The sequence below is a fragment of the Corythoichthys intestinalis genome, chromosome 22, assembly GCF_030265065.1.
Source record: "Corythoichthys intestinalis isolate RoL2023-P3 chromosome 22, ASM3026506v1, whole genome shotgun sequence".
NCBI classification, from domain to species: domain Eukaryota; kingdom Metazoa; phylum Chordata; class Actinopteri; order Syngnathiformes; family Syngnathidae; genus Corythoichthys; species Corythoichthys intestinalis.
In genome coordinates this window covers 1,517,885-1,543,328 of record NC_080416.1, presented here as the reverse complement: position 1 = coordinate 1,543,328, position 25,444 = coordinate 1,517,885, and the positions used below count along the sequence as shown (strand labels likewise).

The 25,444-nt window shown below is 39.9% G+C and overlaps 1 protein-coding gene across 1 annotated transcript in view; it reads right to left on the bottom strand.

The window, feature by feature from the left end:
* gatad2b (GATA zinc finger domain containing 2B) overlaps positions 1-25,444 on the bottom strand; it is a 110,128-nt gene that overhangs the window by 23,203 nt on the left and 61,481 nt on the right. Inside the window, exons 2-8 of the mRNA XM_057827361.1 lie at positions 23,131-23,514; positions 15,921-16,050; positions 13,139-13,270; positions 9,667-9,795; positions 8,636-8,794; positions 3,174-3,531; positions 825-1,027 (exon numbers count right to left, since the gene is read on the bottom strand). Of these exons, the coding sequence (XP_057683344.1) occupies positions 825-1,027; positions 3,174-3,531; positions 8,636-8,794; positions 9,667-9,795; positions 13,139-13,270; positions 15,921-16,050; positions 23,131-23,513 (1,494 nt within the window). The 5' untranslated portion in view covers position 23,514. The remainder of the gene's footprint in view (positions 1-824; positions 1,028-3,173; positions 3,532-8,635; positions 8,795-9,666; positions 9,796-13,138; positions 13,271-15,920; positions 16,051-23,130; positions 23,515-25,444) is intronic.

The window sequence follows — 25,444 nt, the reverse complement described above, 5'->3', positions numbered from 1 at the left end:
AACGAACAACAATGTTTTTTTAGACAGCAGTGGCTTCCTCCATGGGGTCCTCCCATGAAGACCATTCTTTGCCATAGTTGTACATAAAGTTGATGTGTGCAGAGAGATATTGGATTGTGTCAGTTATTTCTTTAAGTCTTCAGCAGACACTCAAGGGTTCTTTTTTACTTCTCTGAGTATTCTGTGCTGAACTCTTGGCGTCATCTTTGGTGGACGGCCACTCCTTGGGAGAGAAGCAACAGTGTCAAACTCTCTCCATTTGTAGACAACTTCTCTGACTGTCGATTGATGAACCTCCAGAGTTTAGAGATGGTTTTGTGTCCTTTCCCAGCTTTGTACAAAGTCAACAATCCTTGATCGCAGGTCTTCAGACAGCTCTTTTGACCGAGTCATGATGCACATCAGACAATGCGTCTCATTAAGACAATTCTGTGTTTTATAGTGAGCAGGGCAGCTTTAAACCACTCATCAGTGATTGGGCACACACCTGACTTAAAAGGTTTGGTAAAAATTGGGTTCAATTGCTCTATAAGTCTCCTTAGGCAGAGGGTTCACTTACTTATTTTCCCCCTTCTGTCATTGAATGCATGCTATCCTCATTAAAATATGAAAACCTATCAATGTTTGGGTGGCGCTAGTTAAAGCAGACACAGTTTTTTCTTGTGTGTGATGTTGACAAAGATCAGATCACATTTGATGATGATTTTATGCAGAAATGTGAGAAATTCCAAAAGGTTCAGATACTTTTTCATACCACTGTAAAGTTTTATCTATATCTGTCTTGGGTCAAAAAATGGCATTGAAAAGTGATGAGAGCGACTGACCTGCTCCTGCTGCAAGGCCTTGACGAAGGCATTCTTCAGCCTGTTGGTGTGCTCTGCCTTGAGAGCTTTTTTCTGATTGGACATCATGCACTGCTCACACAGGATTCGCCCACTCTTCTCCTGCTTCCAATGTGGCGTGAAATCGGTTCTGCACTGAGCACAGAAGAAGGGCTCCATACGGGAAAGCGTGCCTCGCAGTTTACCTGTGGAGGGAAAAATAAAGACTGACCATTTTTCCACATTCAACTGGTGGGTAGGTGGAATAGCCACAAATTTGACTCAAGTAAGAGTAGTCCTATGATCAATCACGTGGCATCTTAAAAACCCCCGATAGACCACGGAAAAACCAGAGATATGATTGTTTTAATTTCATGGGAGAAAATGTCTTTATGTGTGCACTGGACACAAGAGGGCACTCATGCTCTTGGGACAAGATGTCTGACCGCTTCACTTAATTTATACGTATTTTTGTGTATTTCTTGGGCTACTACGGTCGCATAACGTGTTTTTCCATGTGCTTCTATCACTTAGATATGTACGTATTTAGTTCAGGTTTGAGTCAAATCATGAAAAAAAACAAACAAACAAAAAAAACTACGTACTACAACCCCTAGCAAAAAGTATGGAATCACCAGTTTTGGATGAACACTCACTCAGACATTTTATTATGTAGAACAAACTCTTGAAAAGTTTGAAAAAATAATGGATTAGTTCAAAAGTGCAATCCTTGGCATTTAGAAACACTAAAACAAAATGAATAAACATTGTGGTGGTCAGTCAATCTTACTTTTATAGAGAATCCCTCCATTCTGAAGAAAAATATCTGGAATCGCCATTTTGAGTAGAAAATACAGACACGCCCAGTCAATTTCCTTCCCTTAATCGGGCCCCTGCCTCAGATTAGATCTGCTCGTTAGTCAGCAGTTAAAAACAGTGCAGTTATCACACCTTGGAGGGCTGCTGGACCAAGTGGATTCACAAGAATCATGGCTCCAACAAGAGAGATGTCTCTTGAGACCAAGGAGAGGATTATCAAACTTCTTGAAGAAGGTATCGCTACACGTATGGTTGCCAAAGATGCGGGTTTGTTCACAGTCAGCTGTATCTAAAATCTGGACCAAGTACAAACAGCATGGCGAGGTTGTTAAAGTTAAGTGTACTGGTAGACCAAGGAAGACATCCAAACGTCATGACAAACAACTAAAGGCCATATGTTTTGAAAACAGAAGATGTACAACAAGACAATTGGAGAAGAAATGGGAGGAGGCGGTATGTGACACAACTGTGCAAAATCGCCGATAGGAAATGGGATTTTCATACAAGAAAGCTAAAATCGATCATTGACATCCAAACAGAAAAGAACAAGACTGCAATGGGCTAAGGAGAGGCAATCATGGACTGTGAATGACTGGACGAAGGTTATTTTTAGTGATGAGTCAAGAATCTGCATTGGACAAGATGATGATGCTGGAACTTTTGTTTGGTGCCGTTCCAGTGAGATTTACTGCCTGAAGAAAACATCAAAATTCCCTCCGTCCTTGATGGTATGGGGCTGCATGTCAGGCAAAGGCACTGGGGAGATGGCTGTGCAGGTTAAATCCTCAAAAAATGCACAAGTTTACATTGAAATTTTAGACCGCTTTCTTATCCCTTCAATTGAAAATATGTTTGTCATTTTCCAGGATGAAAATGCACCATGCCACAGAGCTAAAACTGTCAAAGCATTCCTTGAAGAAACACACATCCAGTCAATGTAATGGCCTGCAAATAGCCCAGATCGCCTGTGGTGGAAATTGAAAAAAATGGTCCACAGCAAGGCTCCGACCTGGCAACTGCAATCAAAGAGAGTTGGCACCAGATTGATAAAGAATACTGTTTGTCACTCATCAAGTCCTGCAAGCTGTCATAAAAGCCAGAGGTGGTGCTACTAAATACTAGTGTTTTGATGTTTATTTCTTTGTTTGTTTCTCATGATTCCGTATTTTTTTTCCTGAGAATGGAGTGATTTTATATTTATCTCCCTGCACTTGCTCTATAAAAGTGACATTTACTGACCACCATAATGTTTTTTATTCATTTCATTTAGTCTTTCTGAATGCTAAAGAGTTGTACTTTTGAACTCATTCATTATTTTTTTTCAAGCTTTTTATCTGAGTTTGTTCTACATGATAAAATGTCTGAGTGAGTGCTCGTCCGAGACTGGTGATTCTATACTTTTTGCAAAGGGGTTGTATTTTTTTCCAGGGAGACCCAGTCACTCAGTTGATGTCAGTGTTGTCATTTATCTTTTAAAGCCTGTGCAATCACTTTTCATTGAAGAAGCTTTTAACATTGCGTGCGCACGCTCACCCTGACTGTCCAGGACGCTCTGTACCACCTCCTCCAGGCCCACCATGTAGATGAACTCGCTGTTAGCGGCCGATGGCAGGAAGTGGAGGAGCGGGGCAGGGGGTTTGGGCGGGGGAATCTCCAACAGTGTTTTCTCCAGCTGCTTTCTCAGAGCGAGCTTCGCCGCGGCCTGGCTGCTGGCTTGGTCGGCGATGGAGTTGACCCCGCCGCTGGCCGACCCGGACAGAGTGGACGGGCTGACGGCCGAGGCGCCGCCCAGGCCGCCGGCCCCCGCCGCCGCAGCCGCCTGCATGTGGGCCAGGTTCATGTACATGGCGCTGGAGCCTGATCGCTGGGATGCTGCCACCTGCTGGCTCGCCTGTGTAGAACAATTCTTTTGGTTAGTCAGCAAAGCTCGGAGGAAAGGTTGTTTTGTGGAACTTTTTTTTTGGTAAGTAATCAGAACAGAGAGACATATCAGAGTTTGAAAATGAGTGTAACAAGCATTTCTACATTCAATTGTTTTTAATCCGACACTTCTGCTTGCGAATAAACAAATGATCTGAAGAATACATGCCTTGATAATGACACTCATTTTCCACGTCGCAATTGCAGACATACCAAACCACTTGTTATATTTTTAGATGTGATATTCCCGCTGCCAACGAAAGAACCTGATTGTCTTCTCGGCCTAGACAGTCATCGTGATAAGATTTTACAGCTCAGTAGATTCATCACTCGCTTTAACAAGAGTGAGCAATTAAGGTTTCAAAGCCTATCCGCACTTATATTGTAATAGCCTGTAAAATGTGACGGGGCATGACTCACTTCTGCAACAAAAATGCCAAAGAGAAGAACTCAAATGGGTCTCTTCATTTTCTGTAAGCCTGAATAATTGAGAGATATTGTTTAGAATGTCCTACGTTATGTCCGTAATACTGTACGTTGCTCTTGCCAACTTGAATCATTCTAAAGGGAGCACTTTCCACATATTCAAAGCTTCTAATACTGCATATGTTCTTTATTTTTGTTTACAGAAATGTATCGCCATTAAATAGATTTTTGAATACATGTAAACACCTTATTATTCAACAAGTTGTAATAACAACCCCACTGTATGCTGCTCTCATTTTCACACATATAGTACTACTATCAGTCTAACCCAAGGGTCGCCAACCCAAAATGTTGAAAAAGCCATATTGGTCCAAAAATAAATACAATTTAAAAAATATTTTTAAAAAACATATGTCTGGAGCCACAAAAAAATTATGGAATAAAATGAAAGCCAACATATGCAGTAGCAGCGTGCCAAGAAATCGATAATTATATGCATCGAGATTCGACACGTGACGATTTGATTACGATTAATAAATGATTTTCCCTAATAACTTTATGACAGCCGCTAGTAAGGCAACGACATTCAAGACACGTCTGCCGCCCGGACACCTTTAATGGACGCACGCACAACGTTAAGATGGATACAGCTGAAGTTACTGAGCGAAAGATTTACTCCTGTTCAAAAAGACTCGAAAATAAATTTGTGTATGAGACAGGCAGGGACCCGGCGGTCGTGCTTTGGGTCTTCATCTGCGTGCAAGTTATTTTTAAAGGCGAGAGGGGAAGAGAGATAGTTCGTTGCTCTTTGCGTTTTAGTTGTCCAGCAGTAGGTTCAAGTCGTGTTAATTGGAAAAAGTCCCCAGTGTTTTCCTAACTCCAGTGTCTGTCTATCAGAGGTGAGTACACAAACCCTCTTGTATTGTTTAGCTTTTATTGTTGTTGTTTTGTTAGATGTTACTAGTTAGCGCTGAGCGCTATGCTAATTAGCAAATTTGCTACCATGTCGATTTATGTGTTGTTTGGTCGTGTCGTGTACAAAGGTTACTCCAGATGCAAAACGTTTAAAACCAGAATTAAGTACAACGGTAACACTACAAACATGGAAAACAGTACAGAAATATGTGAAAATAAAGTATATTGGTTAAAAGAAGTCTTATTTCTCAAGAAACTTTGTTTGTTTCCAGAAAATGTCCAATTCATTCCACCTGTCTAAATTTTATTGTATTGTTGAGAGAAATAAGTACCGTAATTTTCAGACTATAAGCCACTACTTTTTCCCTTCATTTTAAATCATGCGGCTTATAGTCCAGTGCGGCTTATTTGTTGATTTATTTGGGTTAATAAGTAACACTTCATTTGACAGCGGCGTCATAAGACTGTCAAAGTTATGACATGACACTATCATGGGCATTACTGAATGCTTGTGTCATTAAGTGTCATCCAGCAAATTATGTCACTAACCCCATTTATGTCCAGCTTGGATCTTTTACATCCATTCAAAAGTGAAATAATTTGCCGGATAACACTAAATAACGTCTGTTATGAGCATTCAATAATGCTCATGACAGTTTCATGTCATAATTATGATTGTTTAATGACAGTCTTATGGCACCACTGTCAAATAAAGTGTTACCAAATACTATAACTAGCAGTTAATGAAACAAGCGGAACAGTAACTGAAAAAAATAATTACCGCAGAACATGAATTTTGATTGTTATTTACATCTATAGCACTGCAATGCATGCTAGGAGGCATGTTGGACAACAACAGTGTTGACAGCAGACGGCAGCACAGGTTGACTGTCTACCCCAATGGAGCAGTGATGCCCATATGAAACGTCTTGAAGCAATAAAGCATTGCAGCCAATTGGTTCAAAGTTTCATGGTGGTTCATTTGGTCTTACGACAGTCATATGATGCCACTGTCAAATAGTGTTACCAGTTAATATCTTTTGGTGTAAATACCCCATAATACACTGAGGACAGCTGCGGCTTATAGTCCAGTGCGCCTTATCAATGAAAAAAATGCAGTTTTCGTGCCAAATTTGGTGGGTGGCGGCTTATAGTCAGGTGCGCCTTATAGTGCGAAAATTATGGTACTGCCTTTGAAACAGCTAATATTTTTGCACCTTCTTGTGAAAAAGAGCATTTCAATGTCAGCTGTGTGTATGTTGTATAGGCATGTTGAGAAATAAGTACTGCCTTTAAAAGGGTTCAAATTTTTACACTTTCTTGTTTTTAAAAAAAAAAAAAAAAAAAAAAAAAAAAAAAAAAAAAGGCAGCTTATGGGCAGCTTTTGTTGTATGGGCATTATTCCATTGTTCCTGTTGAATCATTAGGTTATTTCAAAAAATAATGGACATACATTTGTTTGGCTACTTTATTAATTAGTAATGTACGATGCATCGATAATCGTGATAGTCTTGATCATCGTCAATACAGTGATCATCGAATCGTAGTGCCCTGATTCTAATCGATAGCTGCAGCCTTAAACATAACCCCTGTGCAATTTTGAAATTGATTTCCAATTTCCAAATCACTGGTCAATACATCTACCCATATTCATTATTAATTGGTATACTAGTATAGCTGAGTAGAGTATCTGTATGTATCTAATGTAATATTATTACATTGTTGTTTACAGTCATGTAGTTTGGTGCAGGGAGAACATAGCCTTGGGCAGAATTCTCTTGGCTGTAACAACAGCAGAACCTTGTTTATCTGCAGTCATGGTGAATACACAATTGGAATCTGTGAAAATAATCTCTACTGTGAAAATAATCATCACGCGATATGTCAAAAACATGACAAAATTCAGGCTTGGACACATATGTTGAACATAACTTCCAAGTTTGATTTCGTGTTTTACTAGTACAGTACTCAAATGCGGCGATCACCAGTAGCACGGACAACATCAAGCTTACAGTGCTGGCCAAAAGTATTGGCACCCCTGCAATTCTGTCAGATAATGCTCAATTTCTCCCAGAAAATGATTGCAACTACAAATGCATTGGTAGCAATATCTTCATTTATTTTGCTTACAATGGAAAAAAAAAAAACATAAAAGAGAATGAAAAAAAAAAATTCAACCATTTTACACAAACTCCAAAAACGGGCCGGACCAAAGTATTGGGACCGTTTGAAAACTCATGTGTTGCTTCTCTAATTTGTGTAATTAACAGCACCTGTTACTTACTTGTGGCACATAACAGGTGGTGGCAATAGCTAAATCACATGTGCAGCCAGTTAAAATGGATTAAAGTTGACTCAATCTCTGTCCTGTGTCATTGTGTGTACCACACTGAGCCAGTAGAAAAGAAAGAAGACCAAAAAAACTGTCAGAGGACTTGACAAGCAAAATGGCGAGGAAGCATGGGCTATCTCAAGGCTACAAGTCCATCTACAATGACCTGAATGTTCCTGTGTCTACCGTGCGCAGTGTCATCAATAAGTGTAAAGCCCACGGCACTGTGGCTAACCTCCCTAGATGTGGACGGAAAAGAAGATTTGACGAGAGATTTCCACAAAAGATTGTGCGGACGGTGGATAAAGAACCTCGACTAACATCCAAACAAGTTCAAGCTGTCCCGCAGTCCGAGGGTACAACCGTGTCAACCCATACTATCCGTCGGCGTCTGAATGAAAAGGGACTCTATGGCAGGATACCCAGGAAGACCCCACTTCTGACCCAGAGACATAAAAAAGCCAGGCTGGAGTACCAAAACTTACCTGAGAAAGCCAAAAACATTTTGGAAGAATGTTCTCTGGTCAGATGAGACAAAAGTAGAGCTTTTTTGGAAAATGCATCAACATAGAGTGTACAGGGAAAAAAACGAGAAAAAGAACATGGTCCCCACAGTCAAACATAGCGGAGCTTCCCTGATGTTTTGGGGTTGCTTTGCTACCTCTGGCACTGGACTGCTTGACCGTGTGCATGGCATTATCAAGTCTGAAGACTACCAACAAATTTTGCAGCATAATGGAGAAAGCTGGGTCTCCCTCAGAGGTCATGGGTCTTCCAGCAGGACAATGACCCAAAACACACTTTAAAAAGCACTTGAGAGAAAGCACTGGAGACTTCCTGAATCCCATAGAACACCTGTGGAGAGATCTGAAAATGGCCCCCTTCAAATCTCAGAGACCTGGAGCAGTTTGCCAAATTAGAATGGTCTAAAATTCCAGCAGAGCATTGTAAGAAACTCATTGATGGATAATGGAAGCGGTTTTTCGCAGTTATTTTGTCTAAAGGTTGTGCTACCAAGTATTAGTCTGAGGGTGCCAATACTTTTGTCTGGCCCATTCTTGGAGTTTTGTGTAAAATGATAATGATTACATTTTTTCCCCCATTCTCTTTAGTGCTTTTTCATTGCACGCAAAATGAAGATATTACTACCAAAGCATTTGCAATAGCAATCATTTTCTGGGAGGAATTGAGCATTATCTGACAGTATTGCGTGGTGCCAATACTTTTGTCCAGCAGTGTATATTGAAAGACCACTTTTCACAAAACAAAAACAAAACAAAAAACAAAATGAAAACCTTGTAAATGCATCTTTCCCAGCTATAATTATTGTCCATGAAAATTTTTTCTGCTCTTTCTTCTTCTTCTTTTTTTTTTTTTTTTTTTTTTTTTTTTTTGGCGTTACCTGCTGGTAGCTTACAGCGTTGCCCATGCTGGAGCGAGCCATTCCAGGTTTGGAGAGCCGTTGGCCTTGCAATGTGGCGGGATTGGGAGCTATAACCCGCTGGGACATGAGCATGGGTGGCAGGTTGGCATTGGCTCCTGACCTGATAACTGTGTGACCCTGCAGAGAGAACAAAAAAAACTTCATGGAATATACTTCTGGATATTATTCAGGGATAGAATCAACAATATTACACCCATACGTGCTTATATATATATACACATATATTAAAAATAAAAATAAAAAAATAGGTAAAACAAGTGAAACATTAAGTCGACTTTTTTCTAGTGTCTACTAGTACCCGGAAATATGACAATAAATATTGCTATATCAAACATCTATCATTTTAAGAACAGATTTTTTTGTTTTAAATAAATAAGTAATAGAGCCTCATTTCAATTCTTATTAACTTTAAGCTTATTTACTGACAGCAAAATATACTGCATCGTTGAAGTTGCCATCTTGTCTGGAAAGTCAGCTCAGACTTTACAGTTTCACAATTAAAGCATGCAATTCATGTCAATCCAGTGACGGACACCCTATCGACCAGAATAGAACCTTTCCAAACAATATCACTGACAGTTAACTAGACAGAACTAACGTATTAAATTTGGTCAACTATGTTTTAAAGTGCCGCTATACACAAAATCACCAGCAGAGGGAAGTCGAGGGTTAGTTCATCAACTAACAAACCAGGAGTGCATCATAGTTGATACAAAATGAGCCGACAAGACAGCGCGCGCACACACACGCACACACACTGAATATTTAATACAATCTCAACATGTAATGGAGGAGCAGGGCTACATATTACAAGAACAAAGGCTTCCAAAAGGAGATGGGCTCATTAGCTCTCTCCCGCGCACGCACTCACAGAAATGGTCTAAAGCGGACACACAATTGTATTTCTATCTGCTGTGGTTATATAAAGCAGTCGTTGAGAATAACAGACAGGCTGGTCAATTGCTTCCATTCCAATGTACACAACCAACCTGTGCAGTCCGGAGGTTCTGGGGGTCCGGGTTGTGCATGCCTGGCCTTACTGGGAGCTTCCCCAGTCCGGGGGAACCGTGGATGGAAGAAGGCTGCCCGGAAGAGGCCGCGTTCTGGACCACCGATACCTGCGCGCATATTATTTGACTAAAATTAAACATGCAAGAGTATGTATCGCTAGACACATGCCAGTATATAACAGTTGGTGCCAGGATTAGCGAGTACACGGTCAAAATTAGGATGTTAACTCACTAATGTTCAGTTTATTTGCCCTGCCAAACCCAAATCTCCCCTACCTTCCCTCTTCCTAGCCTATTGGTTACTAGGTGTTACGTGCTGTCCCCTCGGTAACGGTAGTCGTAATGAAGTTACATCTATCTATTTAGCATATACAGTCTATTAAATCATGTTTAGCACTATTTCCCTCTGTTCTTTCTTTCTTTCTTACTTTCTTTCTATCTCTGGTCCACTTTTTGTGCATTTTCTGTAGAAAGTAAACACAAAAGGAGTGCACCAAACTCAAAAAATACTTTAGATATTCAGATTTACAGGACAGGTAAAAAAAAAAAAAAAAAAAAAAAACAGTACACTAAAATTAGAGGTCAGATTAAATTTAGTTTCACTCTAACAAACAATCCGTTTGTATTATTTCAACGCTTTCTTGACACCAATTGCAATGGCTGTTGCGCCATCTTGTGGAATGTACTATTATTATTTCAACAATTCTTCTTTATACCCAAGGCCAATGGCCATAAGTGCCATCCTTTGGAGTGACACAAGTCAATAGGTGTAGATTGGTTTTACAGGGAAATAAAATGAAATACTGTGTCAATGTTAAGACAAGTTACAAATGGCATTGACAAAATCTTTGGAAGTAGAGTTTTCTTACATTATTAGGCTGCAGAGCTGACTTCATTTTGCTGTAAATTATCAGTAAAATAAGGAATTTATACGAGGGAAATTACAGACGGCCACAGTGTTTAATTACATTAGAAATGATTATTTATTGTTTAGCCTTATAAGAAGTTTTTGGATGAAATACGCTCCCTACCAGAAATGTATATGAATATGATTTTTTTTTTTTTTTTAAATTTGACCTAAAAAAAGAAGACAATTAATATATTAAATTAGACACACAAATAAAACAAAGCACCTATTTTTCCAGATACACCTCTTCCTTGACTAGTGAAAATAAAAATATTCTAACAGATTGATTCAAGTACATAAGACATAATAAAGGTTTACTTGTGCAGAAAACGTGATTGCCCATGCAAACAGATGTGGAAGCTCACAGCGTTGCATCTTGCTGTACACTTCATTTGCACATTCGGCGAGGAGTAAATTCAAATAGATTAATTTAGCACATGTAATGCGATTAATCAAATCTGAGACCAATTGCAGTAGCCGTCTTTAAATGCCATGTCTGAACGGTGGCCGTACAGGCAACATGAGATCTTTTCTGCTCATGTAAACATTTTGGAAATGCCCAAAACAAAAATCAAAATGACACATTCTACTCAACCACCGGATTTGATAGATTGTGAATTTTTAGACGAGTAAAAAAATTGCAAAAGAAATAATATAGACCCTACCCACCGACGTCACAAAATCACGTGATCGCTGTATTGTTCCGCCCCCTTGGCCGTCATTTTGTGTCTGTATTATCAATGGTCTCAATTGATCGAGCAATTCATAATGCATTTCATGGAAGACCCGGTGCTTTCGGATGCCGTAAACTCACTTGATGCGTTGCATAAAAGGCGTTATGTGGAAAAACTTCAGTTTATCCATTCGCCAGATCCATATTTGATGCCTAAATCGATGTTTTTCGACCCGCTGTCTCCGTATTTGCCTGACATCTGATAGCTACCCTGATATGTACAACTATCTTGTCCACACAAAATCAGCCTATTCTCACGAAAGTTTGAAAAACTTTAAGAGCTTGGAGGCTTATAAATACTTCGTTGCTGGTTGGGTGAAACAGGTCCTCGTCCACGAAAATTCGGCAGGAATCTATCTTGTGCTTGGAAAGGTGAGTTACGAAATTTTCAATTCAAAATCTTTTGTTCTTGCTAACATCCACTGTCAAGTCTAATGTATTTCATGTCGTTTGTCAATGGAGTTAGGGCTTTTAATGTTTATATGGTTTAGCGACAGCACTCTCACTACATACATACGTGTATGTTGTCGGCGATTAGCCTAGCAATGATCCTAATTGTGGTTGTCAGCCCAAAACCCTCTAAATGTATATTAAATGCATCTTACCAGATATAAAATGACTACTACATAACCTGTGGTAATCGTTTGGAGCCCAGTTTTCTCGTCGAATTGCAGCAGCCCATCTCACTCTCTCCTCTCCGGGTCTCTCGGAATCCGGTAGAACTTCAAGTTTCTCCGTCTATCTTCTCTGTTATTGCAACCGACCGCCACACACACCTTCACCATTTTGATTATTAATGTTAACGAGCAGAAAAACACGCCGTAAATAGGAGGAATGTACGTAGCCGTAACAGGTAAACACGATGTGTTGACGGACAATTGGGCGGCACCAGTCAGGAGGGCGGAGTTGTGACGTCACGTGGGTAGGGTCTATACCAGGGGTGGGCAAACTATTCCGCAAAGGGCCGCTGTGGGTGCGGGTTTTTGCTGCAACCCATCAAGAGGACACCTTTTCACCAATCTGGTGTGTTATAAGTGCAATCAGTTGATTGCAGTCAGGTGCTTCTTGTTTCCATTGAAACCTCATTGGTTAAAAGCTCTGTGCTGGATCAGTTGGAACAAAGACTAGGACCCACTGCGGCCCTCGAGGACCGGTTTGCCCACCCCTGGTCTATACCCAGTAAATGCCAAATCTTATTTTTTGTTTTAAACAGAGTCCAGCAGGTACCACTTCAATAATATTTCACGGAGCAGTAGTCTCACTCTGCAGACACGTTTGCCTAATGGTTTAATTTACAGCAGCAAAAAAGCACAATGGTACTGTATGAACTTATTTAGCTACTGTACATGTGTCAAAATAATAGAATCATTGCCAAAAAAAAAAAAAAAAAAACTTTTATGACAATTGATACAGTTCTTGTATCAGACAATTTCCCAGTAGGGCCGAGAACCAAAAGTGGTATTTGCCATGTGGCAAAATTGATTTTGCTATGAGGCAAATTTTTTTGCCATGTGGCAGAATTGATTTTGCCGTGAGGCATTTTTTTTTGCCATGTGGCAAAATGGATTTTGCCAGGTGGCATTTTTTTGCCATGTAGCAAAAATTTTTTGCCATGTGGCAAAATTGATTTTGCCACATGGCAAAAAAAAATGCCACGTGGCAAAATCCATTTTGCCACATGGCAAAAAAAAAAAGCCACATGGCAAATACCACTTTTGGTTCTCGCTGTCTCTCCAATTTTGTGGCATACCCTGAACTGATGGGCACTGGAGTGCAAATATTTGCATCTCTCCCAGTCCAAAACTACTGACCTTCTGCACCACATTCTCCTTCTGCATTTGACTCTGCCGGAGCTTCTTGAGCAGAACCAAGCGAGCTTCTTCCAAACGCAGCTCCTCTCTCAGGGCTTTGATCATTTGCTGCCTCTCTTCTCCACTCTTACCCTACAACAAGCACAAGCGGACACACATCACTCAACAGAAAATGGTTTCATTTTGTAAAATGAAAGATAATCTATCGATGTCTCATATTTTTTAGACAATAAGTCACACCTATGAAGCCGTGCGTGCGTACATACATTTGTGCGTACGTGTGCTGCGTGCACTCGGCACACGTGCATATTGATTGACTCCAGTAGCTTTCACAGATGTTCATTGGTCATCAACACGCCACAGAATTAAAGTTCAGACATACAAAATAAGGATACACTTCTATAGTAAACATTGTAAAAAGTTAGCATTGCTACATTGAGGCTAATGGAAAAAAGACAATGTATTAACTACTTTAGCCTGCTATAAAACATTGACAGTCTTCTCCACAACGCAAAATTGTGGTTAAAAGGTGACACTTCAAACATGAAACCTCGCTGGATAAAAAAAAACTATTATTGACACTACATGCTTGACGAAAGCGAAGTGCAGTTTTTTTTTTTTTTTAACTGAGTGTAAAGCTTACAGTTAGTGGCTTAGCAAACATACTTCCGGTGAACATTTCAAAATAAAAGCACGTCATGTTCAGATTTCAGGAGGCAATCGCATATACTTCCAGATTCTACACTAAGAATACATTTAAAATGACAACCATTATGAAAAATCTGATTGGCAATGATGATATGATAATAAATTATAATAATTTGGCTTCAAATTTGTCGCATGCGCACTTTGCTGGGCAAGATGACAGTCATTTTGGATCAAATGAACATGTTTAACTCATTCACTCCCAGCCAGTTTCACCGGTGCAACCCCCTTCGCTCCCGGCCGTTTTACTGGGTTTTGACTGATTTTTCAAGGCCCACAGAAAATTTTGTTCTTTTGCTATATAAACATGGAACCCACCAAAAGAAAGATTAGACTCTGCTCTTTCAGCAGGAAAGAAGTGAGCTCATATCTTTTTCCATTCTTTAGAAATCAGCATGAGAAAATAGCTTAGTTTGAGCAATTTTCCAATTTCTGATGAAAAAACAGAGAAATTGAGCTTTTTGTGAAAGCATACATTTCAAACATAACTTTGACTTTAACACAGCTATTTTTTGCTTTAGTTACATCCCAAACATCTGAATGTTTTCCTTTTAAAAAATAACAAACAACAAGACAAATAGCTCTTTTGAGAGCAAAGTAACAATCTATTTACACATAACTAACTGACAGATGACGCTGTTGTGGCCGCGACAGCCATGGTAAATTTTCTCTCATCGCCACCTGTCTCATAAAGATGGATTTTTTTGAGTCGCGGCGGGGTCTGCTTGGCGAGCAGCATGGACTCAACGGCATCGTTCGCTGCAGTGGTGGCCCCGGTCGTTCTGCTCGGTCATCCAGCGCCTGGCATCCCGGGCGTCCTCTAGGTTGTTCTGCTCGGTCGTCCGCCTCCTGGACGTCAATGCGGTTGTCTTCCGCCGGCGCCCCGGCCGTGTGGTCCGGCCGTTGGTTGTCGTTGAATCGGGTATCAGTTCCTACCAAATGCGCTACTGCCCTCCAGTGGACAGTTTTATTGCTTTAAAATGGATTTTCAGCTTTGTGCTTTGGAGCTAAATTGAATCAGAACCCAGAGATGTCTCTTGTAAAAAACGTAAAAGACGTATAAATTAGGGCTGTCAAAATTATCGCGTTAACGGGCGGTAATTAATTTTTTTAATTATTCGCGTTAAAATATTTGATGCCATTAACGCACGTGCTCCGCTCGAACAGATTAAAATGACAGCACAGATTCATGTGCACATGTTACTTGTGGTTTTGGGAGTTTTTTCGCCCTCTGCTGGTGCTTGGGTGAGACTGATTTTATGACCATGAGAATTGTGTAATTAATGACATCAACAATGGCGACCTACTAGTTTATTTTTTGACTGAAAATTTTTATTAAAACGAAAACATTAAGAGGGGTTTTAATATAAAATTTCTATAACTTGTACTAACATTTATCTTTTAAGAACTTCAAGTCTTTCCATCCATGGATCGCTTTAACAGAATGTTAATGTTAATGCCATCTTGTTGATTTATTGTTATAATAAACAAATACAGTATGTTGAATGTATATATACGTCTTGTGTCTTATCTTTCCATTCCAAAAATAATTTACAGAAAAATATGGCATAGTTTATAGATGGTTTGAATTGCGATTAATTACGATTAATTAATTTCTAAGCTGTGATTAACTCAATTAAAACAATTTTAATCGTTTGACAGCCCTAGTATAAATATGCCTTTGGGACACTGAAACAATTAAAAATAGAACATATTTAGACAACAACATTGGGTTCTCACCTATTTCATATTCTGCACTGAACAAGCTTTAAAATGACTCATGATGCATCGTGTTTTTGTTTTTTTTTAAATATTTAATGAATTTGAATATAGTTTGTGTTTTATTTAAGAATAACAATTTATTGCATTTGAACAGGTCATTTTATTAGGCTGTATTGTCACTATATTCGTGGTTGAATAGGTTAAAAAAAAAAAAAAACTGGGAAAAATATTGCATATCGGCAATAATTTATGAGACATATATCGCCTACTAAAATTTTTTTTATTGCGACAGGCATATGGACAAGGCCTGAACAACTGTGTCCTGTGTCCAGGGGAGGGAAGTACCATACTTTACCTTGAACATGTCCAGGTTGGCATGGTTCAGGCGCTCTTCGGGGCGAGGTGTTGCTCTGGGACTAGATGCCTCGTTGTCTGACAGAATGATGACATCCGGAGATGGAGTTCGTCTATCGTGGTCTGTGTCACTGAAAGGAAAAAATTACAGGTTGACTTTGGGTTACGCAGTGTTATTTTCGTCAACAATGACAAAAACGAAAATATTTCGTTTTTTTTTTTCAAAACGATGACGAGCTACAAACGTGGCTCGGTAGACTGGAACGTCACGAGAAGAATGCCAGTTTTCGACGAGATGAAAATGCGAGATCGTTTCTGGCATATGTTGACAGTGTGTGACATTTTCATATTGTACATGGAGTACGTCAATTTGCATCTTGGCAGTGTTTGGGTCGATCCCTCAATCTCCTCACCGCAGTTTAGGGTGTGTCTCAAGCTAGGCTGCGCTCCATCTTGCTTGTTTGGAAACACGCTAAGATTTGTTTTCTTAGCAAGAGAGAATATGCAATGTTGCTTTAGCCTTTAGAGGTCTGTGCCGAGTGATCATCAGACGCTAAATGTAATCCTAGCATATCCTAGCGTAGCATTAGCTTTAGAATGAAGGGCGTCCTCTTTTAACACTGGCCAGTCGAACTTTACAGATGAAAACATTTTGAGTACCTTTTGACTAAATGAGATTTTGTCGACACAACTAGACGGAGGCATTTTGAAATGATTAATATATGACTAGGGCTAACAAGTATTTTCGTCCAAAAGACGAAGACAAAAAATTAAAAGGGCTGCCAAAAAAACAACACTGGTGTAACGTACTAGGAAAATTTGGATCATGTTATATTTGAAAGAAGCAGAACACACTGTTTTGCAGCTCAGACTTTATTCCACACTAAAAAAGTTAAGCTTTTTCAAAATATTTTCAACTGCCTGCAGTACTTTTGTTGAGTTTGTGTAGAGAAAGTACACTACAGTTGATATGTTGTTTTGGGTCAGGGTTTACCTATTCAAAATACATGGCTCCATAAAAAAATACACCAATTAAAGTACAATTTACAGCATTTTGACAAAATATACGCAGAAAAACTTGACGCATTCTGGTTGAGCGCCAGCGGGCGCAGGGTGCTAAGCTTAAAAAGTCAAAGGTAATGTTAGCATCTAGCACAAGCTTGCGCTACGATTTCACAAGCCCATTTTCTTTCTGGTGCGGTAGAAACAAGGAGCGGGGGATTGAATCCACCGTGCGAACCAGATTCAGATGTATAGTACTATCAAATGCAAGGCAGAGGCTATGTGAAGAAAAAAAAAAAGCGGAAAGCTGGGACCGGTATGTGAAGTTCCATTGAGTCATTATCTAAATATCTGTTTGGTGGAAACCTTGCTGCCGTGTGAACACATCCAAAAACACGACTCGCTGGGTTCTGTGGTTAAGACAAAGTCTGATCAATTCTTGTTCTATACCCACGGCCAAAAGTTTTGAAACACTTCACTATTCACAGAAGTAGGTAATAACGCATTACACTCCGTTCACTTTACTTGAGTAACTTTTTGAGACAAATGTACTTCTAAAATTAGTTTGACCATGTTATACTTTTTACTTACATGACTTTTACTTTACAATACAGTCACGTGACTACACACAAGCTTGCAGTCGGAAGGCTGGAAGGAATAGTATCTTTTCTCGTATTTACCGATCGACTGTTTGTATTACTTTAACACACACACAATATAAAACAAATAACACTTATACTGTAGTTTAAGGAAAACAAGCAGAATATATTTGCCATAGGGCATAAGAGATACATGACGCCTTCTTATCAAGGAAGCCCAACGCGTGCGTCATGCAGCTGACTGAGCTAGATTGATGCTGACTATCAGGTGATAAGCAAGACATCTACAAGGCCACGTCTGCAAACATCAAATCCCGCAATCAGTCCTTCAGGACAGTCCAGAACAAATGGCGGGACATCCTGCACTACCACAATATCCGATAACAAAAACAATTGTCAGACGGTGAGGCGCGACCAACACCCGGCCTCGTTTGCCTCATAAGCCATGTTCTGACAATTTTCAATAATACGCTGGTTTAGGAATGTTTCAATGCGCACTCACCATGTCTCGATGTCAGCCGGCAGGATCAGACAGAAAGACGTGGCGGATGGTAATCCAAGTTGTCAAATTGTCAATAAGTATGGTCAAGCTTATTGTGGTCAGTGTTGGGCACGTTACTTTAAAAAATTAATTACATTACTCACTACTTCTTCCAAAAAGTAACTGAGTTAGTAACTGAATTACTCTATAGTAAAAGTAACTAGTTACCAGGGAAAGTAACTATTTCCGTTACTTTAAAAAGAAGTTGTTGTATGTCAAAGAATTTGAAATTTTCTGAGCAGTATTCGAGTCAGTGAAATAGAGAAGAACAGACAGGTAGTTAACTTGTTACGTAAAAGAACTTGTTGTATGTCAAAGAATTTGAAATTTTCTGAGCAGTATTCCAGTCAGTGGAATAGAGAACAGACAGGTATTTAACTTGTTAGGTGCTCCAGCAGATTTGAATTGCTTACCACAGATGTCGACAAAAGCTTTGCCCCGGGACATAAATTACACATTACATGCAGGTTCTTTCCTTTAATTTCGACAAACTTGAAATAGTGTCCATATCTCCACCTCTTAAAGGACAATTTTTCTTCTGACTGCTCTGCCATCCCGACCCTGTGCATCTGTTTTGCGTGTGTGTTTGCCGCACGCGCTGTTCCGGTTTGCTTGTGAAATCACCGGCTCTGATTGGCTTAACATGACATATGACTCTAACCCTCAGCCAATCACAATCACTTCCATCGCATCTCTCGAGGGGCTGCATTCAGGTAGGCTAGTTTCCCGACAATTCACGTCACCTTCAAAGCGTCTGCCGTCTTCAAGATGGAAGCAGAATTATTGCTGGCTGACAGTGGGAGATGGGAACGAGGCTAGCATCAGGTGTAGCAAACACAGAAACATTACCAAACTTTGGAAAGCATTGTCTAATTGAATGAGCAGGGACAAACAGCTTGGAGTCAGAAGTACGTTGCGCTATTCTCGAACCTGAACGCACCCCAAGTCTTGGAGGACAAAACAACAGAGCAGAGAGTCGACTCGACACGGCTGGTAGTTTCTTCAATTTATTCAGAGTAAGTAACGCACCGCTTTTGACTGTCAGTAACGGTGGAAAAAGTAATTAGTTAGATTACCACGTTACTGAAAAAATAATGCCGTTACGTAACGGCGTTAGTCTCAACACTGATCTTTAGTCCAAAGTCATGTCGTGTGGTCAAATAACAAAAATAAAAGTAGTTAAAAACAAAATGCGATCTTGGCGTCAAACTTTCAAACAAAACAAAATATACACGCAACTCTGCACTCATCTATGACAGACACGTGCGTTTGTGTGCGTGCGATATTTGCATTGCGTGCGGTCATATTGAAAACTATATCCGCCAGCGTTCCACACCTGTGCTAAGTAAGTCATTGATTTATACACACATGGTGGTGACGTCTTCGCCCATATTGGCGGCACTGCCACATTATGTCACTCAACATAAAAACTGCTCCAACAGACCATGACCCAGCAACGGTGACGCACGAACTTGACCGCCCAAATCTGCAACAGAAGAAGACCCAAATACACCCCTCTTCCTGCCCACGGCCCACCCCGCGAGAGCCTTCAAAAGGAGTGAATGTTTAACTAATCGTTGCCATTTTTTCTCTGGAACCTTTTGTTGACTTTTGATATGGTGACCTTGGATCCTCGCCTGGGTCCCTCTGTGCTGTATGATTGCTGTCGACTCAGAATAAATTGTCAACTTGTGTTTCGAAGCCTTCTTCCAGCTTTCAAAAGGGAGTCAGTACAAGGGATTTAGACTAAGGTGAACGCGCTGAGTTTGGCCTTTTGGCTGGATAGTTGGGTTCTCACCGGCCCAGGTCGCTGGAACTGCGCCAGTGCGGGTCCGGCGGTTTGGCTGGCGTAACAATGCTTCTCATCGAAACATTTCTTACTAGGTGTGTGTTTTATAGTTGGCAGGGCAGCTTGAAACCACTCATCTGTGATTGGGCTCACACCTGACTTAAAATGTGTGGTAAAAATTGGTTTCAATTGCTGTTTAAGTCTCCATAGGCAGAGGGTTCACTTACTTATTTTCCCCCTTCTGTGATTGTTTGCATGCTATCCTCATTAAAATATGAAAACCTATTAATGTTTGGGTGGCTTTAGTAAAAGCAGACACTGTATTTTCATCTGTGTGATTTTGACAAAGATCAGATCCCATTTGGTGGTGATTTAATGTAAAAATGTGAGAAATTCCAAAAGCTTCAGATACTTTTTCATACCACTGTAATATGGTAGGACGTACAATTTAAATGTGTGTGTCATTTTCCGATCAAAATTCCAATGTTAATATTACCAAGCATACTGTGTAACCAAATCGCCTACACAAAAAACCTCTTGACCTTTAAAATGTTTGATTATTCTGATTTAGAAATGTAAAAGAATGTACAGAGGACTTTGTGGTGTAACAGAGTGGTTAATGTGTCTCATAGAATCAGCATTCCTGGTCATTACATCTCATCTTTACACACGGATCAGTGGACAGTATATTAGGTGGTTGTCAGCAAGTGACCATGAAGTGGCGGCAGGGAGGGAAGTACTCAGAGAAGGAGACTTGCTGTTTGACAGTTCAGATGCATTAAAACCGCTATGCAGTATTTAAAGCGTTGTTGTTTTCGTCATCGATGATGATAGCAAAAATAATTTGTCCTTTCGTGATGACGACGAGACACTAAATATGTGTCTTGAGCAGTTTTGTTTTCGTCAACGATGATGATAACGAAAATATTTCATTAACAAAATTCTTTTCATGACGATGACGTCACAATGAAATGCGTCTTGGGAGACTAAAACATAACGACATGGATGCCAGTATGCAATTTTGCTTTAGCCATGAAAGGTCTGTGCTGAGTGATCATCACACACTAAACTAAGTTGTGGCGTTAGCATAGCGCTCGCGCTAGCATAGCATCCGGCTAGCATAGCGTTCGCGCTAGCATTAGCATCTAGCGCGGTGACTCGTCACTCGGTGTCTTCTTAAACTCTTGGAAAACATTTTACATACAGTTCGTAGCGTTCAGATGAGTTTATTTAATTGTACATAATATGGCTGCCAAAAACAACACTGGTCTTGAGAAACTAAAACATAAAGAGACAAATGCCAGTTTTCATCTGACGAGACGAGAATGAGACGTGGGTCGTGTAAACGTGTCAGATGTGCTGCCCCCCGCCCCTCCATCATCACTGGTGTTAGGAGATGCTGCAAGCCAGGCTGAGCTCCATCTTGCTCGTTTTGAAACACATGGTAAGATTTGTTTTCTTATCTTGGCAAGTGAGACTATGCAATGTTGCTTTAGCCTTTAAAGGTCTGTGTTAAGTAATCATCACACCTAACGACAACTCCTAACGTTAGCACAGCATTCGCCTTTGCGTTTGCAATAGCATTAACTTTAGCATGGCGAGCATCCTCAAACTCGTAGACAACTGTCTAATCAATAGAAATAATGTACTTTTTTCCTGCTGAATGTGTATTATCTAGGGGTTCAGGTATCGATTATTTTAGTAGTCGATTAATCGATGAAGTAGTTCGAATAATCGAGTAATCAAATAAGGAACATAAAAAATTAAAATACCTGTGCTTAGCCTCAAACGGTATAAAAAAATTGATAAATGAGTATGTAAGTACAACGAAAGAACAATTGGCTAACTTACGTAGCAAAAGTCCGCTAGCTTAAATGCTATAAAATGCTAACTTTTTTTTTTTTTTTTTTTTAAACAATGCTCCTAACAAATAGTAGTATCAAATGCAAATACAAAACAAAAATCCCAAATGCTTCAAACTATGCGGAATTGCACTTTCATTTCACAAGAAGAAGAATAATTGGCTAACTCGCATAGCAAAGCAAAACTCCGCTAGCACAAATGTATAAAATGCTAATGTTATTTTAACAATGCTCTTTACAACTCGTTCAAACACATATTCCCACCAAAAAACGGCTAAATATACCTATAAACTAAATTACGAATGTATTAAAAAAGCTAGCATAAATGTATAAAATGCTAATGTTATTTTACAATGCTCTTTACAACTCGTTCAAACGCATATTCCCACAAAAAACAGCTAAATACCGTATTGCCCGAATATAAGACGGTGTTATTTAATTGAAATAAGACTGAAAAAGTGGGTCGTCTTATATTCGCGGTCTAGACATTATACCCATTCACGGCGCTAGATGGCGCCAGATATCATTGAAGCTATGTTCTGTCATGACAGATCTCAACTACTCTCAAGTTTAACCAATTTGCATTATTTTATTGCATTGTTTTTCCTTATTCAGATTTGTTTCAAGATTACAGTTAGTTAGACTTCACTTTGATGGTTAATGCAGTTATTGCAATTTTGTTGTTTTATCACAAAAGATTAGTTTGTTTACATTTCAAAAACCAGAAGCCGTTCATTTACAAACATGATTGCACTTTACATATTTAAATGTTCAGATATAAAGATTTGAATGAGGCAAAATAACATGCTTTTTCTCTCAAATATATTGTTATAATCATTTGTTTGAGATGTACTGTAATTATTTTCTGTATAAAAATTAATTTGGTGTTCAAAAAGTCCTTTTTCAAACTTGAGTCTTGAAAAAGAGGGGGTCGTCTTATAATCAAGGTTGTCTTATATTCGGGCCAATACGGTATACCTATTAACTAAATTACGAATGTACTAAAAAAAACTATCTCAAACAAAAACTTAGCTTATGTTGGTCTTAACAGGGAGCAGCTGGATTCAGCCTTGTGAAATGAGCTATGTCATATTCGCTGTTGCCACTGGAGGGCAGTACATCCACCCAAATCAATAAAACTAAATGCAAACGCTTTCAAAACAAACTGTTACAGGAGTTAATCTATTAATCGTTGCAGCAGTACTTTGGAACTAAAGCTTTTGAATTTTGACGAAAACATTTCGAGTTGTCGTCAACTAAAACTAAACAAAGACCAATACATTTGGAAATGACTAAAATATGACTACGATTAAGAAGTATTTTTGTCCAAAAGAGGTCAGTACTGCATATTAATCTGATTTAGGAAGACCGATCCAAAGTAAACCGATCGGATACAATCCTAGTAATAATAACCTCACCATCTCCGTCCTGCGCTCATGTCCACCGGCTCGTCCAGGATGTTCTCCTTGCCGTTCTTGGAACTGGAACCGACGTGGCCGCCGTGTCCTCCCAGTCTCAGACTTCCATTTAGCTTCTCTTCATAAGCGGCTCCCATTAGGCTCTGATGGTGGAGCGCGCTGGCGCCGGGGCCCTTTCCGTCTCCCAGCGGCCCGGCGACCTCCAGGGCCGCCAGGTCAGCCAGATCTTTGCGTTTTAGCAGCGCCAACATCTTCAGGCGCTCCATGGCCTCGTGACCCTCCATTTTGAGACGCTTGGCCAAGGCTTCCTCTCGCTCGTTGGGCGACTCCAGACCTCGCTTCAGCAAGTTAAGCCTCAGCGCCTCCTCGGACATCTGCTCCATCCTGGAGACAAGAGGAAAAAGATGGCTTAGATTGGGGAAGTAATGGATATTTATGTCTTCCTTTAAAAAAAAAAAAAAACTGTCATAGAATTGGTAACATTTTTTTACCTCTTTGGCTTCAACACCACTTGATGGCGCCATTTAGCAAATGAACCACCATGAAGCTTCGACCTGAAAGTACCTTTTTCTCGTAGGCACCGTCTAACTGTTTGCATTATTGTAACACACTTAATATAATTAATAAAGGAATAGTATCGTTTCTCGTATCTACTGTTCAAATTACTCTAACACACCCAATATAAAATAATTAGCAATTATACCATAGTTAAAGGAAAACAAGCAGAATATAGGGCATAAAGATCCATGACACCTTCTTATCAAGGAAGCCCAACTTGTGCGTCATGAGCAAGATTGACACTGACAAGCCTACGTCTGCACCACCAACTCTCGCAATCAGTTCTCCCTGACAGTCCAGAACAAATGGCGGGACGCCCTTCCCAACACAAGGAACACCGGAGAACGCCCGATTTTCAACTATAACACGACTGACAAGACTCCAAGAGCCCCTTTGACGCTGAGCTGGCAAACTCAACAATTCTCGTTGCCCTGACAACATTGACTCCCGAATCCTCCTGTACAATCCACAAACAGATAATACTCCTAAGGACACCCTTCTTCCTGCCCACAGCCCGCCCCACAAAAGCCTCCAAAAGACAATGTTTACCTAAGCATTGCCATTTTTCTCGGTAACCTTTCGTTGACTTGTGATATGGTGACCTTGCCTTCTTGCCTGAGTCTTTTTCTGTTTCGCCTGTGCTGTATGAACATTGTCGACCTGAATAAATTGTCAACTTGTTCTCTGTGAGCCTACTTCCAGCTTTCAAAATGGAGTCCGTACAGAGGGTTAAGACTAAGGGGAACGCGCGGAGTTTGGCCTTTTGGCCGGGTGGTTGGTTTCTCGCCGACCCGGGTTGTTGGATCTGGGTTGGATTTTGCCATGTGGCTTTTTTGTTTTTTTTGCCATGTGGCAAAATTGATTTTTCCATGTGGATTTTTTTGTATTTGTCATGTGGCAAAATTGATTTTGCCATCTGGCATTTTTTTGCCATGTGGCTTTTTTTTGCCACGTGGCAAAATTGATTTTGCCATGTGGCAAAATTAATTTTGACGTGGCATTTTTTTAACCATGTGGCAAAATGTATTTTTGGTTTGTTGAATGTTTTTTTTTTTTTGGTATGTGGCATTTTTTGGGGTATATGGCATTTTTGCAGGCCATGCATGCTGTATACAAAAAAAAAGCCACATACCCCCCCCCCACCCCCAAAAATAAATAAATAAATTAATTAATTAATTAATAAAAAACAATGCCACATGTCATAATAGATTTGGCCACATGGCAAAACATGGCAAAAATGCTATATTCGCCCCCCCCGCCCCAAAAAAGAACACATACAAAAACAAAAACAAAACAAAACAAAAAAAACAACGCCACATGTCAAAATACATTTTGGCGCATGGCAAAAAAAAAATGACGCATGGCTATATCCATTTTTCCACATGGAAAATTACCACTTTTCGTTCTCGGCCCTGCTGGAGGTAAGTGCATAAGGGCTGCAGGCTTGTATACAGTATTTACTGTCTGCCCAACATAATCACGATATTGGCTATATGGGATTCTCACGACAATATATCATTTTGACGATAGACATCATCCTCATCGTACATCACTAGTTCGATGTGGTTCTGAAGTGACTTTTAACCAATACTTGTGACATTCTCCTACTTAATCCTTAGCCACTGGGCACGACAATCAACCCGAGATGATTAAAAATGCATCCGTGACACATAATCACACTTACACATTTGGTGACATGTTCCATCTCAGTTTTACGCCCACATACACTGCTTACGTGCCAGAAATACTCACAAAA